The sequence below is a fragment of the Odontesthes bonariensis genome, chromosome 12 (genome assembly GCF_027942865.1).
Source record: "Odontesthes bonariensis isolate fOdoBon6 chromosome 12, fOdoBon6.hap1, whole genome shotgun sequence".
In the NCBI taxonomy this organism is placed as follows: Eukaryota; Metazoa; Chordata; class Actinopteri; order Atheriniformes; family Atherinopsidae; genus Odontesthes; species Odontesthes bonariensis.
The window spans coordinates 34,280,127-34,296,856 of NC_134517.1; the positions used below are offsets into that span (position 1 = coordinate 34,280,127).

General features: G+C 45.4%; 2 protein-coding genes across 2 annotated transcripts; one reads left to right on the plus strand and one right to left on the minus strand.

Moving 5' to 3' along the window:
- Nucleotides 1–216: 216 nt before the first annotated feature.
- On the plus strand, nucleotides 217–4,671 carry dbr1 (debranching RNA lariats 1). The gene is made up of 9 exons (XM_075480205.1): nucleotides 217–366; nucleotides 1,149–1,363; nucleotides 1,451–1,575; nucleotides 1,655–1,735; nucleotides 1,812–1,897; nucleotides 2,257–2,481; nucleotides 2,558–2,635; nucleotides 2,713–2,858; nucleotides 3,658–4,671. The coding sequence occupies exons 2-9, from the start codon at nucleotides 1,167–1,169 to the stop codon at nucleotides 4,397–4,399; spliced, it is 1,680 nt and encodes a 559-aa protein (XP_075336320.1). The 5' UTR covers nucleotides 217–366; nucleotides 1,149–1,166; the 3' UTR covers nucleotides 4,400–4,671.
- A 2,095-nt stretch (nucleotides 4,672–6,766) lies between these two features.
- On the minus strand, nucleotides 6,767–16,448 carry rab5b (RAB5B, member RAS oncogene family). The gene is made up of 6 exons (XM_075480206.1): nucleotides 16,343–16,448; nucleotides 12,559–12,854; nucleotides 12,210–12,361; nucleotides 10,515–10,637; nucleotides 9,518–9,611; nucleotides 6,767–7,954 (listed from the first exon to the last, which is right to left on the minus strand). Exons 2-6 carry the CDS (start codon nucleotides 12,722–12,724, stop codon nucleotides 7,836–7,838), a joined length of 654 nt encoding a protein of 217 aa, XP_075336321.1. The 5' UTR covers nucleotides 12,725–12,854; nucleotides 16,343–16,448; the 3' UTR covers nucleotides 6,767–7,835.
- Between the last annotated feature and the right edge of the window lie 282 nt (nucleotides 16,449–16,730).

A 16,730-nucleotide genomic window follows, 5' to 3' on the forward strand; every position in this document is an offset into this window, starting at 1 on the left:
CTTCTTCAGTTAGATTCGGTGAGACGACTTTTATCCACTGGAGTTATTCACCCGACACAAAAAATAAACATTAAAAAATACATACTCCGTTAAAATTTATTTTTTAACAAGGAACATTAAACAACACGTAAATTAGAAAAATAAATAGTCCCGCAGATTGTGGAATCTGCGGCCGGGTATCAAAAACAGCTTGCGGTAGTACTGCGCATGCGTGGTCGGTAGCAGGAACGACGTGGGAAAATTCGTTCTAGCGGTTGCTATCTGCTAGAGACCTGTGACAGAAACATGTTTTCTCGAACAAATTTGAAACTTTATGGATTATAAACTTGGACAAATACATTTTTTTTAGTTGAACATTGATTCCTGGTAAGTACTGAATATGTGGGCTCGTTTTCCCCCACGACTTAACAGCTTTTTAACTGCGCTACCTAGCTAGCTGTCGCATGTTGTGCATTATTAACTGTAACTCTTCATTTGCTTGTAAAACGCGCCTGCATGATATTACACGCACAATGTAAGATTGTTAGCAGTATTATTACAAAGGGTTTTGTTTGCCAAGTAACAGCAGGTAAAATATTGGCTCTGATTAAAACATTAGGGCAACGTATGTCCAGGTGAGCTACTCAGTTAAACGGCTTTTATTTAGTCAGGTCACCTTCTTGTGAAAGTGAAACTCGATATTCCTACTAAGGTTCTGTCCACGGCAACATAAATACCAACAGATTCAACAAAAACAAAAAACGTTTCACTATAATTTTAAGTAATTAGATAGATAAGTACTTTATTCATCCCAATTTGGGAAATTGTTGTTGCAGCAGCATACAGTAAAATATATCTAAACAATTAAAGTAAAAACAAGCAAATAGAAAAGAATAATATAAAATAAAATAAAAATAGTTAATCCTTTGCCTTCTGCTCTCATGTTCCAGCTGTAGACATTTACCTGCAAACCTACTGAGTAGGACTCAAACTAGATATTTATCTATATTTGTTAGACTTCCAGTTATTTTTTAAAACATCAGGAAACTCACACAAAGAGCCTACGTGTTCAGTTTGGTCGTTTAGATAGATTTTTGTACATAAATGTTGAGTTTTTCTCGTTCTACTGAAGCTCAACTGTGGTGATTTTCTTTTTCCCAAATCCGCAGGTCGCCCGTTTGCGCAGCATGAAGATCGCAGTGGAAGGCTGTTGCCATGGGGAGCTGGACAAGATTTACGAGACCATCGACTACCTGGAGAAGAAGCAGGGGGTCAAAGTGGACCTGCTGCTCTGCTGTGGAGACTTCCAGGCGGTCCGAAACGAGGGGGACATGAAGTGCATGGCGGTGCCAGCCAAGTACAGGACGATGCAGACCTTTTACAAGTCGGTTCCTTGTTGTCGTTTGTTCATTGTTCAAGAATATCAGAGGAAGGGCACGTCAAACTTTGGCATTACCGTCTTGTGTTGCAGATACTACTCTGGAGAGAAGAAGGCTCCAGTTTTGACCATCTTCATCGGAGGGAACCACGAGGCTTCCAACCACATGCAGGAGCTGCCGTATGGAGGCTGGGTGGCACCCAACATTTATTATCTTGGTAAGGACCAGCAGATAGCACCTGAGTCAACCCTCCTGTCTGATAACAGCGCACACTTGACTTTACCGTATGTCTCCAGGTTACGCTGGTGTTGTTCGCTACAAAGGGATCAGAATCGGAGGCTTATCTGGAATCTTTAAAAAACACGACTACAGAAAGGGTATTTTTTTAAATGTTTTTTATTCGTTTCTGAATGTTGAAAGTTACACTCGTGCTCACTAAGAGTATTCTTCAAGGTCACCATGAATTCCCTCCATACAATCCCGACACCCTTCGGAGCGTCTACCACATCAGAAACATCGAGGTTTTTAGACTAAAACAGGTGAATATCATTAATTGAATTTGTCTTTTTTCCCCTCCTGATCCAGATATTGTTATCTATTATTGGCCTCTTCACATCTAGGCTAAAAACCTGCTTATTTAGGATGGCTTTTAACACCCAGTAGTATGATGACACTTTTATCTTATTCGATTTTGTTGTATTTTACTGCTTTCACTGTTCTTTTATTGTTTTTATTTGTTTTTACTTCTTCTTCTCTTTATTTATTACCTGCTGTAAAGCACTTTGGTACACCGCAAGGATTGTCTGTAAAGGGCTGTATAAATAAAGCACATTTACATGTATATACTGCATTGATGTGGATAACGTGAGTTGATTGGTAAAGTGTTGTTTCAACAAAGATCCAGATGCCCGTTGACATTTTCATGAGCCACGACTGGCCTCGTGGAATCTACAACTACGGAAACACCAAGCAACTGCTGCACAAGAAGAAGTTTCTGCGTCAGGAAGTGGAGACGAACACTCTGGGGAGTCCTCCTGCCGAGGAGCTCCTGGCTCACCTCCAGCCCAGCTACTGGTTCTCTGCTCATCTTCATGTGAAGTTTGCTGCCATGATGCAGCATCAGGTGAGAGAGACGGCTGCACAGCTGAGTCTGAGTTCCGCACATTTCTTGGCTGATATTAAGTTTCTCCTGTCTTCAGCCCAAAGGTAACGCTGCCGCGCGTGTAACCAAGTTCCTGTCTCTGGATAAATGTCTGCCCTACAGAGAGTTCTTGCAGGTGAGAGGAAACCTCAGTCTCCGCTCGGGAGTATCGGTTAACAGTTCTGAACAACCGTCCACGTGTGTGTGTTTTAGATTGTGGATGTTCCAGACAGACCAAGTTCATCTGAGGGTCTGGAGTACGATCCGGAGTGGCTCGCTATTCTGAAGGCCACCGGCAGTCTGCAGAGGACCACCCCTCATCCCTGGAATCCCCCGGAGAACAACGGCTTGCACGAACGGTACACAGATGTTTAGGGCTTGTAGAATCTCTGTAAACCTTCAACGCTGCAGGATTTCTGGTAATGGAAGATCTCTTCTTTCCCTTTGTCGCTCCAAAAGTTTAAGTTTGGTTAAGCTTAAAGGGACAGTTCGCCTCTTTTGACATGAAGCTGTGTGACATCCCATATCAGCAACATCATTTATGAACATCTTCTTACCCCCTGCTGCGTCCTGTGAGCAGAGTTCCAGCTGAGTTTTGGTGTTGATGAAGGTAGTCCGGTAGTTCGCTTGGCCCTATTTTCTCTCCCTTCGTATCACTGCCTGCTGTGTAGACCGAGCAGCAAACACCGTAACAGGTGCGGCTGTCGGCAGCAGGCAGTGATACGAAGGGAGAGAAAATGGGGCCAAGAGATTGTGAGGTCTGACTTTTTCCTGGAGAACCATTTTGTGATGCAAATGTATTACTCTGTTGAACGCATATTGTTTTGAGAAGCAAAACGCTTTATTTTTTAAACCCCAGCCAACTAGCCGGACTACCTTCATCAACACCAAAACGAGGCTGGAACTCTGCTCACAGGACGCAGCAGGGGGTAAGAAGATGTTCAGAAATGATGTTGCTGATATGGGATGTCATACAGCTTCATGTCAAAAGAGGCGAACTATTCCTTTAACCAACTTAAGTTAACTTGGTTTTAAAAGCTTAAAGTTTGAAGAACTGTTTCTAAAACCTTTATAGGAGGAAAACAATATTGTGAACAAACTTGTAACGTGCTTAAACAGAAACAGTTGTTTTTAACGTGGACTCTCTGTAACCGTCAGGTGGGACTTCAGCGCTTCAGAGGCAGCCATGATGCAGGTGATGGAGGACCTCAGCGGCGAACTCAACATCCCTGACAACTTCAGCCAGACGGTACCGTCCTACGACCCCAACCATCCCCAGCCGTACGCCACGCCGAGCTATAACACCAACCCTCAAACGACCGAGCTCTGCGCCAAGCTGGGCCTCACGGACATCTACGCCCAGGCCGGGCGGAGCCGGGACGAGCTGCGCCGGCTTCAGAGCGGCGCCGGCGGGGAGGACGACGACGGCGAAGACGAAAGCGTAGGAAGCGCGGACGAGCCCAGCGAGTGTCACACCGACACGTCGGGATTGTCGAGCTCGTTCAACCCAGATGAGATCACTTTGGAGGACGAGTGGGAGGAGGTGGAGGAAGACGAGCCCAAAGCAGCGGAGAAGGCCGACAAAGCCGAAACCCGCACGCCGAGCCGAATGGTTCTGCCGGAGCCCAAATCGGACGTCTCGCCCGCTCATCTGTTGCACCCAATGAACCTGCCGCCTCCCTCCCACTCTACCCCAAGAGCCGATCCGGCTCAGCCCGAAGCCGAACAGGTAGGACGGTGTGGCGACGCCGACGAGGATCCCGCGGCCGCACGCATCCTGAAACGCAGCAGCAACGAGGGCGCGGACCCCGGCAGCAGAGGCCCCACCCCCAGGATCAAACGCCGGAACCAGGTCATCTACACGGCGGCAGCTGACGAGGACTGTGAGGGTTCAGGATGAAGGCTCCGAGCGGACACTTCTCCAGCTTTATGGTCATGAGTAAAACTTTTCATTTATTTATGAATTGCTGCCCCGACTGGAGTACAACCGCCCGTAAAAGCTGTTTTAGGCACAACAAAGGCGCCGACGGGCGCAGCTGCGACCATTCTTTGTTAAAATGTCATTTTTATATATTTTAATCGGACTAAGAAAATTTTAGAGAACAGATTTGGGTTATTTTTTTGTAATTTCAAGTTTAATAGCAATGATTAAAGAGGGCAAAAAGATGGAAATATCCTTTTTTTTTTTTTTTTTTTTTTTAATTTTAATGTCACGATTCTACGAAGAAAAGCAGCTTTAACATCTGGATCAACACCAGAGGTTAAACCCTCCGAAAAGTCCTGCCATCCCCAACCACTTTAATATTTCCTGCTAACGAACAAACAAGAAAAACAAGATGATTCTCACCTAAATGCAACGAGGCTTCCTCTGAAGAAGCTGAGGAAAACACTGACCTACTCCTTAACGTTTTAAAACGCGTGTAAACTTTGGGGCTTTGGGGTCAGCTTGCATTCCCACTGGGGGACCCTCAGGGGTGGGCGGAGTGCGTGCCGAAGCGTAAATAGCAAATAACAGCAAACATCCATAATCTGGAACCACCTCCGAGCTTCTTCAGCTTAAAGCCACACCGGCTCGCGGTCCGGTTGAAACCACTCTCTGCCATTTTTGCGTCAATCGTCTGGAAAACTTTTTGGTTTGGCACAGCGCCATCGAGCTCCGGCTGCACAGCCTCCTCACCAACAACGCAGAGCAGAGCCTGGAACCGGTCCCGTGTGCTCGGTACCCCAAGCAGAAGGGTTACAGACATGGTAACGGGTTCCATGGAACCGGTACGCTTTGGTGGTAATGGAGACACTGAAATAAGAGAACCGTTCTGAACCGACCCGTACCGGACTGCATAGTGGAAACAAGGCTTTGGTCGGTGATGCAACAGGTCGGCCTTAAAGGGATAGTTTGCCTCTTTTGACATGAAGCTGTGTAACATCCCATATCAGCAACATCATTTCTGAACATCTTCTTACCCCCTGCTGCGTCCTGTGAGCAGAGTTCCAGCCTCGTTTTGGTGTTGATGAAGGTAGTCCGGCTAGTTGGCTGGGGTTTAAAAAATAAAGCGTCTTGCTTCTCAAAATAATATGCGTTCAAAAGAGTAATACATTTGCATCACAAAATCGTTCTCCAGGAAAAAGTCCGACCTCACAATCGCCATTTTCTCAGGGGACTGCTCGGTCTGCACTTCGGTCTGCACTTCGGTCTGCACAGCAGGCAGTGATATGAAGGGAGAGAAAATAGGGCCAAGCGATTGTGAGGTCTGACTTTTTCCTGGAGAACCATTTTGTGATGCAAATGTATTACTCTGTTGAACACATATTGTTTTGAGAAGCAAAACGCTTTATTTTTTAAACCCCAGCCAACTAGCCGGACTACCTTCATCAACACCAAAACGAGGCTGGAACTCTGCTCACAGGACGCAGCAGGGGGTAGGAAGATGTTCATAAATGATGTTGCTGATATGGGATGTCATACAGCTTCATGTCAAAAGAGGCGAACTATCCCTTTAAGGCCTCAGTACTCCGTGGTCACGCAGAGGCTGTAAACCTTTCGAAGTTCTCCATCGGGATGTCGGATACACAAGGCAGTTCACCTCCCGATCAGCAGGCGGCGCTACGCTAGACGACCCAATCTCTTACGTCTATGGTGAAAGTGGCTGATTGGTTGTTCACCTTCCGGCTCGTTCCACTCCTCACAGCGAACGATGGCGACCGAGAGAGAAAGACTGTTGTTGGAGTTGGTTGTTGATATTGAAATGCAAATAATTTTGACCAAATGTTGACCGGCACACAGTAAGCTCTTTCAGAAATGGCGGCGTTGTTGTTCTGAGAGGAAGGAAGCCCCCCCAAATCAACCGACTGTAGAATGCACTTGTGATTGAGTTTATTGAACACAATGAGCCGTTAAGGTCGTGTTTCTTTAGCTTTCATTCGTACACTAACTGGAATATGATTGGGATTCTCTTTTCTTTTTTTAATACATGGTTTTTGATGCCGAGAATAAAGCAGAACAAAAAAAGATTCCTCTGGACACCAACGCTTGTTCAAATCAGACAGATTTATAACATCGATTAGAGTCCTTTGAGCCATCCTTTCATAAGTGTGCTCTGCTAAAATCATCAAACACTTCCAGTAAAATTAAGACAATATACAACATACAGTGTATTCGACAAGATCTCTCTACATCCATACAAAGAGCCAACACAGTGCAGCCGAATGATGAGGCGAGCGCCAAGCTGTCGGGTTGTGGTACGAGCCAATGTGGGGGGAGGAGGGGGGGGGGGGGGGGGCAGCTTTCCTGCTTTTTGTCTACGAAGCACACGCTGAAACAAACCCCGAAGATGGAAAAACAGAAAACTGGGAGTAGGCACTTCTGTTTTTGTGTTTTCATCCATTCTTTAGCCGTTCTCTTCGGACAGCTAACCAACAAGACGACCGGCTCTGGATTTAAGAGCCATAAAAACCGTCTAAAGATCATCGTGAGACGGACGAGGGACACGTTTATGCTCCTACGGGGGCCTGTAATCTGAGTTAAAATGGCCCCCGTCGCTCACTGCAAACGCCAAACAATCGATTCAAAGCAGGATTCTTTGTTTTTGATGCTAAACTTCTTTGGGTTCCCCATCACAGACATTTTCTAACATTTCCTGCTCGTTAAATTAGGAGAAATAAAAAAATGAATGCTCTGTTAATTCTACGTTGTTGCTGGTCTGTTGGACCCGATTTATTCACGAGGAACGCCAGCTCGTCGGTTGTTTTAAAGACCAAACGTCTGGGTAAATCTGCTTAGTTTAAATATTTCTACCCGGATAGACGGACGGGCCTCGGGGAGTCTAAACACGGGACTAAATATACGAACAAACTGTCCTGGAAACATCACAGAAGGGTTACGGATCATTCCGGGGGGTGCAAGATGTGTGGCGTTATTCACAGCATGGTTTGATCGATTGGGGAACGAGGGCGAAGCGAGCAGCAGCGAGCGGTGATGGGAAGGAGGAAGCGGCCTCTGAGCGGTCCGTTCACCAGCGTGTGCTGTTCAGTCTGCAGACTGAAGCCTCACAATCAGTGCTAAATACTACAACGGGCTCGCCGCTGTCCCCCGCGTTCTTCTCAAGTCTTTGTCATTTCCAAAAAAGCATCGTGGGAGCCGTCGGTCGCTCCTCCGTCCACCATCTGTCCGTCTTCATCTCCTTTGGGTTTCTGGATGCAGGGAACGGGGTGAGTGGACGCCGTGGTTTCCCCACATCGGGCTCACCGCTCTGAACTGGTTGGAGGAGACGAGATGATTGAGGGGCGGTGTTGGTGCGGATGGTGGAACGCGGGTGGGGTGGGGTGGGGGGGGTGGAGTGCTAGTTCCCGCCGCCGCAGCAGGCTCGGGTGGAGTGAGCGTCGGGGTCCTGGAGGTTGACTCCCCGGTGCCGCGCTGCGTGTGTCGGGTTCTGGGTGTCTGTTTTTGGCATCTTTTTTGCTGGAACAGAAGAAAAGATGTTTCAGACTGAAATACTTGGATCCGACTTCACTTTTTTTTTCACTCGTTTCTTTATTTTCAGCTTCCAAGCAGCCCAGCTTTATTATGTAATCTCTTAAAGTGGCCTCCAGGAACAGTTCTCCAGGTTTTCTGAAGGTCTTCAAAGTTGTTTGTTAGTTCGGTTCTTGTGTTTTTTCTTTGTTAAGCCACTTAACTCTAACCTATGAACCAAACCATTCAGGCAGGAAAAAGGCTCCTAACTCAAGGGATGAACCAGTGTTGTGTCCAACTCAGCAAAGAAGCCGTTTTAAACTGGATCTTTAGGCACTTTGTTCCCAGCAGCCTGTCACAGAGACACATCATTTGTTCCCATTTCTTTAGCTGCATCTGTGAAAAACAGCAAAAATAATGCAGAAACGACTCTGAGATTAAAGTTAATTATCAGAAAATAACATTTAATACCTGATAAAGTCGTAAAAGTTTTTGTTTTAAAAGCAACTTGAACAATAAATCAGTCTTAAAACTGTTTAAGTGTTTATCAACTCAAATAAAGGTCAAATATACTAAATTTATAATGCTGTTTAAACTGTTTAAACTTCCTGATCAGCCCTAATTTACTTTAAAGTGGTCGTCATCGATAGTTCTCCAGCTTTCTAAAGGTCTTTCAAAGTTTTTCTTTGGACATTTTCTGCTTTTTTCCCTCATTTTCAGCCCATTTTTTCTTAATTAAGCCACTTAACTCTGAGCTGTGAACCATTCAGGCAGGAAAAAGGCTCCTAACTCAAGGGATGAACCAGTGTTGTGTCCACACAGAACAGACAACTTAGCAAAGAAGCCATTTTAAACTGGATCTTTAGGCACTTTGTTCCCAGCAGCCTGTCACAGAGACACATCATTTGTTCCCATTTCTTTAGCTGCATCTGTGAAAAACAGCTTCATAGTTTCAACTTTTTTGTACATCTACGTTTAAAACTGCTTTCAGTTTCCAAAAGAGTCAAATTAATATAAGAAATTCAGTTTAAAAAAAATCCTAATCCCAACATAATGAACGTTATCACGTCTAAAAGTAGGAAAAAAACAGACAATAATAAGAATTATATGTTATTCAACATCAAGAAAAAGTAAATAAGATTCAATTTAAAGCTTAAAAAAGGAATATAAGATATAATCTAATGACTAATTATGGAACAATTAATATAAATTAGATGATTAAACTGTTTTATGCCACCAGAAATGAATAATCTAGAAGCTTTTTGTCGGTTTTAGACTGGAATTAAGATTTGTTCCCATTTCTTTAGCTGCATGTGTGAAAAACAGCAAAGATAACACAGTGTGACAGACAGAAAACGGGATTTCTGCAGCAACAAGGTGATTCCCAAAGAGCTGTTAGCTGAAAACTTGGCATATCTCAGCATGGTGTGCAGTGTGTCCTTAAAACATTTGAGGAAACTGGACAAGTGGAGGACAGAAGAAGAAGTGTCAGGCCTAAAGAACTATCTACAGCAGATGAACAGGATCTGAAAGTGAAATAAGCTAAATTAAATGTAAAATCGGGAGTCTCACCGATCGCCAGGAAGAGCTCGTTCACATTCATGGCCGTCTTGGCGGATGTCTCCATAAACAGCAGGCCGGTGTCTTCAGCGTACGTCTGGGCCTCCTTCCCCACAAAGATGGAGTCAGTCATTAAAACAGTGGTCATCATAAAAGGAGTGTTTCTAACAAGCCACACAACAGTTAGTGTTTGATTTCAGGAGTTTCCAGCAGAACTGACTGAATCTAACACAGTTACTAACTCACAGTCACATGAAGAAGAAGTGAAACAGGGAAAGTCTGAGGCAGGTTCGTGGGAGACTCGTCATTAAGTGAGTTAACCCAAAACCAGCTTTCCTGTTTGCACCTTTTAGGAAACTTTGTTTATAACATGTTTATTCCATCTCCAGAGAAAGAATAAGACTAATTATACACTTTCCTGCTGGTTTACAGCAGAATAAACTCCCACACTGTGTCTAAATCACAAAAAAAAAGATTAATTAGACCAGGCAAACAAGCCATCTTACACAGGAAGACAGTCATTTCACATCATTTAAGAGTACAAATCCAGGTGTTATTGGTAGGAAATAATCATAGAATAGGAATATCTTCACCTGAAAAAACCTTGATCAGAACAGAAGTGCACAAATAAACGTGCAAACGCATCAAATGTCAGTCTGTAAACTTCAAATTGTCCGTGTCCGATCTGATTCCGGGTTTTTTTTTTTATTCCGATCGCACCGATTGATTAAAAGTGATCCGTGTGAGCGTCGCCATGACGACGCCTTCCTTTGCCCTCGCACAACAAGCTGCCCGGAACGCTGGTGGACAACTCGTCTCACTTGGAACGTGTCGACATTTTTTCCAAGCAGCTCAGATGGTTCTGATGCCGATCGCTGCCAGCAACAAACTGACCGCCTCCTCCAGCTGCACGCAGAGACGGTGCTGCTTTCTTAACGCAAGTTTAACACACATTAAGCATCCCGTCCAATCATTGGTGACTTGGGTGAGGCGAACAGCGGTGCGTTACCTCGTACTCCACCAGCCTCTTCTCAGCCAGGTCAGCCTTGTTTCCAGCCAGGGCGATAACGATGTTGGGGCTGGCCTGTCGCTGCAGCTCCTTCACCCAGGCCTTGGCTCGCTCAAAGGTCTCCTGCAGGGTTCAGAGGTAAGAGGTGAGGTTGCATTTACCTCATTTTTTAAACCTATGGAAGACCAGGTGACTTTTTAAATCAAGTCCTGAAACTGGGGCTGGGCAACGATTAAAATTTTTTATCTAATTAATCGCATATTTCCCTGATTAATCACGATTAATCGCATTTGTACGCAGAATCCAAAAATGAATCCAAAAGTAGCGTATAGCTTTTAGCATTTAGCTTTATTTTAAATGTGCTGCCATATGAATGAAAGTGCCATAACATTTGTTGTGCAAACACACTTTTAACATCAGCATCTTTCTGTAGTTTTTATGTAGAAGCCTCGCTCCACTGTCTGTTTCCTTGAATGACTTGCTGCTATCAGTTGTGTGTTTTGCCTTTAAGTGATATTTTAGACTGGAACTACTACGCTGAGAAGACAATTCAACTTGGCAGAGTTTACAGATGACTTTGGTTCTGTCGACTCCGCCGTCTGGAAGAACTTTAAAATGAAAATGGCCGAGTAAAAGTTCCGTACCCTTCTCCATGTTTGGTGGATCCGCCGATTACTTTCTTTTCCTGTTCCACAGCAGACAGCAGCAGACTTTTACTTTTATAATAAAACCTGCGTTAATGCGCGATAAAATATTTATCGGCTTTAAATAGCTAACACGTTAAACGCGATAATAACGAGTTAACTCGCCCAGCCCTACCTGAAACATAAAACCTTTTATTGACTCGAAATAAACAGAGGATTTCACTTATTAAACAGTGGCTGTGTTCTAAACCTCATACTGACTTTAACTTTTTAAGTTCCCGGATGCATACTAGATTCTCCTAAAATGTTGGGTATGCATCATGAGGTTACTACTCATACTCAAACTACCCAAGATGCAACGTAACGTGACGTCGCCGATCGTCATTTCCTGTCAAAACGGCAGTTTCAAGCTAGCTACAACGAGGGTAGGTTCACTTCCTGTTTTCAAAACAAAAGCACCAATTGTATCGTAATGGCTTTCCCTATGATAAAAGGCAACGGGTATTTTATTTTGTGAAAATAACAGGAAGTGCGTTGCTCACTGCGGCTAGCTTTAGTAGCGCCGAATTCGTGGCAACAAAATTGTAAACAGCCGGTATTTTGTCAGGTTTTCAACAAGTTGGGGATCTAAACGACTACTTTCTCTCCTGAAAATGTTTCAAATGTTGCTAAAGTTTACAGAGTTTAGAGCTTAAGAGAAATCAGCTTCAGGCCGGCTGATTTCGGCTCGGGCAGGAGCGAAATGCATTGTGGGTAAACGCTCTGCATACTGTCTGATCGATCAGTATGCAGTATGTAGTATGCAGTATGTAGTATGGAAGTATGCAGTATGGAAGTATGCAGTATGGAAGTATGTAGTATGTAGTATGCAGTATGTAGTATGAAGTATGGAAGTATGCAGTATGGAAGTATGTAGTATGGAAGTATGTAGTATGCAGTATGTAGTATGCAGTATGTAGAATGCGGTTTCGAACTCAGCCAGTAACTGAGCTAAATTATCCCCGGGGTGAGAAATCAAACACATCTTTGTTAGCATTGCGTCCTCACGTACCGGCTTGGTGATGTCAAACACGACGATGGCGGCCTGAGCTCCGCGGTAGTACATGGGCGCCAGGCTGTGGTATCGCTCCTGTCCCGCAGTGTCCCAGATCTCAAACTTCACCGTGGTGTCGTCCAGACACACCGACTGAGCCAGGAAAGCAGCTGGGCACACAGGAGAAAACCACAGGTCAGCAGGCGTTCTCAGAGCCCCCCACCGGCCCCCGACCCGCAGGGCGGCACCTGACCCGCAGGGCGGCCCCTGACCCGCAGGGCGGCACCTGACCCGCAGGGCGGCCCCTGACCCGCAGGGCGGCCCCTGACCCGCAGGGCGGCCCCCGACCCGCAGGGCGGCGCCTCACCTCCGATGGTCGTCTCCTGGAACTCGTCGAACTGTCCCTTGACGAAGCGCAGCACCAGGCTGGACTTGCCCACGGCCATGTCCCCCAGCAGCACCAGCTTGAACTGGCAGATCTTGGTCTGTGGTAGCGTGCCGTTGGAGCGGCCGCCGCTCCCTCTGGAGCTCATACCGACCTGTGCGGGGGGGCAGCAGGGGGGCTGGGCCTCCTCCCTGGAGCGGTGGGGTGTCAGTCGCTCACGTTGCCTCCCAAACAGACCGGTCGAGTCTCGCCGACGGTGTCTGCACCTCGTTTGGTCTCTGTGGGGAACGGAAAGGTTTCGTTAAGGTCTGAAGACAAAGAAAAGCCCAGATCATCAGCCCTCCACCACCGTGCTTGACAGCTGGTGTGAGGTGTTTGTGCTGATATGCTGTGTTTGGTTTCCTCCAAACATGCTGCTGTGCATTATGAGCAAACATCTCCACTTTGGTCTGCTCTGTCCAAAGGACATTGTTCCAGAAGTCTTGTGGTTTGTTCAGATGCAGCTTTGCAAACCTAAGCTGTGCTGCCATGTTCTTTTTAGAGAGAAGAGGCTTTCTCCTGCAGCCCTTACACACAAGCCATACCTGTTCAGTCTGTTTCTAACTGTGCTGTCATGACCTTTAACCTTTAACATGCTAACTGAGGCCCGCAGAGCCTGAGATGTAGCTCTTGGGTTTCTGACCTTGGGGTGACCTTTAACCTTTAACATGCTAACTGAGGCCTGCAGAGTCTGAGATGTAGCTCTTGGGTTTCTGACCTTGGGGTGACCTTTAACCTTTAACATGCTGACTGAGGCCCGCAGAGTCTGAGATGTAGCTCTTTGGGTTTCTGACCTTGGGGGAACCTTTAACCTTTAACATGCTGACTGAGGCCGGCAGAGTCTGAGATGTAGCTCTTTGGGTTTCTGACCTTGGGGTGACCTTTAACCTTTAACATGCTAACTGAGGCCTGCAGAGTCTGAGATGTAGCTCTTGGGTTTCTGACCTTGGGGTGACCTTTAACCTTTAACATGCTGACTGAGGCCTGCAGAGTCTGAGATGTAGCTCTTGGGTTTCTGACCTTGGGGTGACCTTTAACCTTTAACATGCTGACTGAGGCCCAGAGAGTCTGAGATGTAGCTCTTGGGTTTCTGACCTTGGGGTGACCTTTAACCTTTAACATGCTGACTGAGGCCCGCAGAGTCTGAGATGTAGCTCTTGGGTTTCTGACCTTGGGGTGACCTTGCTGGGACGTCCACTCCTGGGAAGATTGACAGCTGTCCTGAATGTTTTCCACCTGTGAATAATCTTTCTCTCTGTAGAACGATGGACTCCAGATAGTTTGGAAATGGCCTAATAACCCTTTGTCTCAGTTTTTGTTCGATAAATAATGACACTGTAACACGTCATGTGCTGTTGTTCATCTGTATTGACCTAAATTTAAGAGCTGCTGCTGGTTTTTTGGCTGCATGAACTGTGACTGGTTTGGCTGCAGATGGAGAAACTCTGACTCAGCAAAACACTTAATGCTCTCCTAAATTATCATGATGTTATTTACAAGTAAAGATTTATGCTAAACAGAGTTTTATCGCTCAGGAGAAACGCACAGCGGCTCTGTCAGATAGTTGGATCGACTGTCTGATGAGCGAATGAACACATTTTAAACTTTATTTGCAGCTCAGAGTCTGTTTAATATGAGGCAGCAACCTTCTGTCTAAATGTCACATTGATGCTTAGTTCTAGTTTTGTTCTACTTAATAACTTAATGCTTCCACCGTGAAGTTTATAATCTGAAGATGCTTTCATGTCTTCACTTCGTCAGAGCTGCTTAATCTCCCTGCAGGGCAAGCTGAAGCTGAGGAGAAAGAGGGAGGAAGATGATTGTAAAATACAAATTAAATTCATAAAAAATCTGGGAGTTTTAAAAGAAAAGGGTGTCCATCGACTGGGACCGACGAAGACTGGTGATTCTGCTGCAAAACATCTGGATTTCAGTCCAGAAACAAAGAGTTTTTATCTGTGAAAACGGTCAATATTAAGGTTAAAATGATTATTAATCATGTTATCAAATGAAAAACAGCAACAAGATGGAACTGAGACCTTTATCATTTACAAATTATTCCAGTTTCAGACCTAAAGAGGCTTCATTTGCATAAAATACAAGGCGAGGTAGTAGAAGAAGCTTCCAAACTGAGTGGTTTCCATTTATGGGAACATTTTCCTCAACGTGACATTACAAATGTAGCTTTAGGCCACCTTATACACAGATTCCAAAAAAAAAGATTAAAGTCTAAAGATGAGTTTTATGAGAATGGGTGGAGTTCTGATAAATGCCCCCCAACAAAAGATAGAAGAATGGGGGGGGTATTTAGAGAAAATCCATCTGTTACTTCATCATCCTCCATCTGTGAACGTCCCCTGTGTTCACGCGTTAACTCGGTCAACAGAGGTCCGATTCAGAGCATCCATGAAGTCCACAGATTGGATTTTACACGGCGGCTGGACGCCTGACGTGCCGGCAGAGTTGCTGCCACGCTTAGCGATGTGTCCCCCCCGGCCATGAATGTGGGGAAACCACGGCCCACTCCGGCTCAGAGAGTGTGAGTTTAACGGCGAAGGCACTAAAAATACCCTAAAATATTGTATTATGCAAAAACACATTTTTTTTGCTCAAGGATGCATTATTTTAGTGACCATTTTATCTATTTTCTAGCATTTGTTTTTGTTTTAACTCTTTACTCCCAAAGTAAATGTTGAGTTATCTTCAATATTTGTCTCAGGCTCTCTGTTATCCCTGTCGAGCCACAAGTCTTTTGAAATGAAGAGGTCAAAATTGAATGTAGTAGGGGAAAACTAGCCTGGCTGACGCGTCCACATCTCGATGAGATGGTGGTCTGGGAACTAGGTGTGCATTTTCTCATATTTGAGGCGTGGTTTAGGAATGCCTAGAGCCGTTTATTGGGCGCTACGAATGTCTATCAAATGGCGTCGGGTTCTTCCCATGCTGCTTTGCGCGCGATTCATAGCCAATTGTATCACTTATACCAGATGACGTATGTAGAGCGACAGAAATTCGACGAGGAAGAAGGCAATGAAATCTTTCAACGCCAAACGTTGCTCTTTTTTAAAAGTAAACTGGCGTTCTAAGCTACTTAAAACACTTTCTAAGGCTGCATCGAACGGTAACGTTGTGTCCGCTGCCATGTTGGATTAACACTCTACAAGCTTCGGTGTCGCGCATAGACGTTGGCGTCGTCTTGCTGCCCCCCCCGTTCTGTGATTGGTTCCCTAACTCAGGCAAAAATAAGGGCGGTGGTTTCCAGGCTGCCTTTGCAGTGTGAATGAAATCGCGCGCAAAGCAGCATGGGAATTCCCAGGCTAGGGGAAAACACACCTCAAAGCAAAACTAATACAGCTCCAAAATTGATAAATGTACTAGTTCGCCTCAATTAGTGAGAAATAATGTGCCTCTGTGAGCACTGGGGGCCTGGGCACCCCTGAAGACCAGATCCTAAAATCGCCCCTGTGCTGCGCCTCTAATCCCCGTGTCCCACCTCATCCACCCATCAGTCCCCGGCTCCATCACTGCAGCACATGCACCGCCTGAAACACTGAAACACCACCCAACACACACCATCATTAGCGCCTATCTCGCGTTGTGTGCTAACGGGACGAAACGACCTGAAATCTGAGCTCAATATTTTCGACGCCCAGCCGAACAGGCCGACCTCCAGCCGGTTCAGCTGGACTACATGTTCAAAACCAGAGCAAAACAGGCGGATATTTACCGTTTATTCTGCCGTTTCAGCGGCGCAGGTACCGCAGGCTTCTCTGTTGACAGTTTTTTAGCTTATCAGCTGGTGGGAGAGAGCGGCGCTTCCTGTAAAAAGGGGCGCATGCGCACTGAGTGTCGCATTGTCAACCCCCCCTGAGAAAAGAGCAGAACAACAATCGCGTTCTCCTTTTGTTTTATTGGCCAGGATTCAATCAGTTTGCACATTCCCGACGAGAAAACGCTGACTGTCGTACACAGAAGACAAACACGGGCATATGTTGTAAAAAAAATAAAATAAAATACATCTGAAAATACTGAATAGAGAGAGGAATAATCAGAATCAAACAAGCAGATAACCTTCAGCCTTCAGTTGAATAAATCGTTAACAAACACTAAAAGAA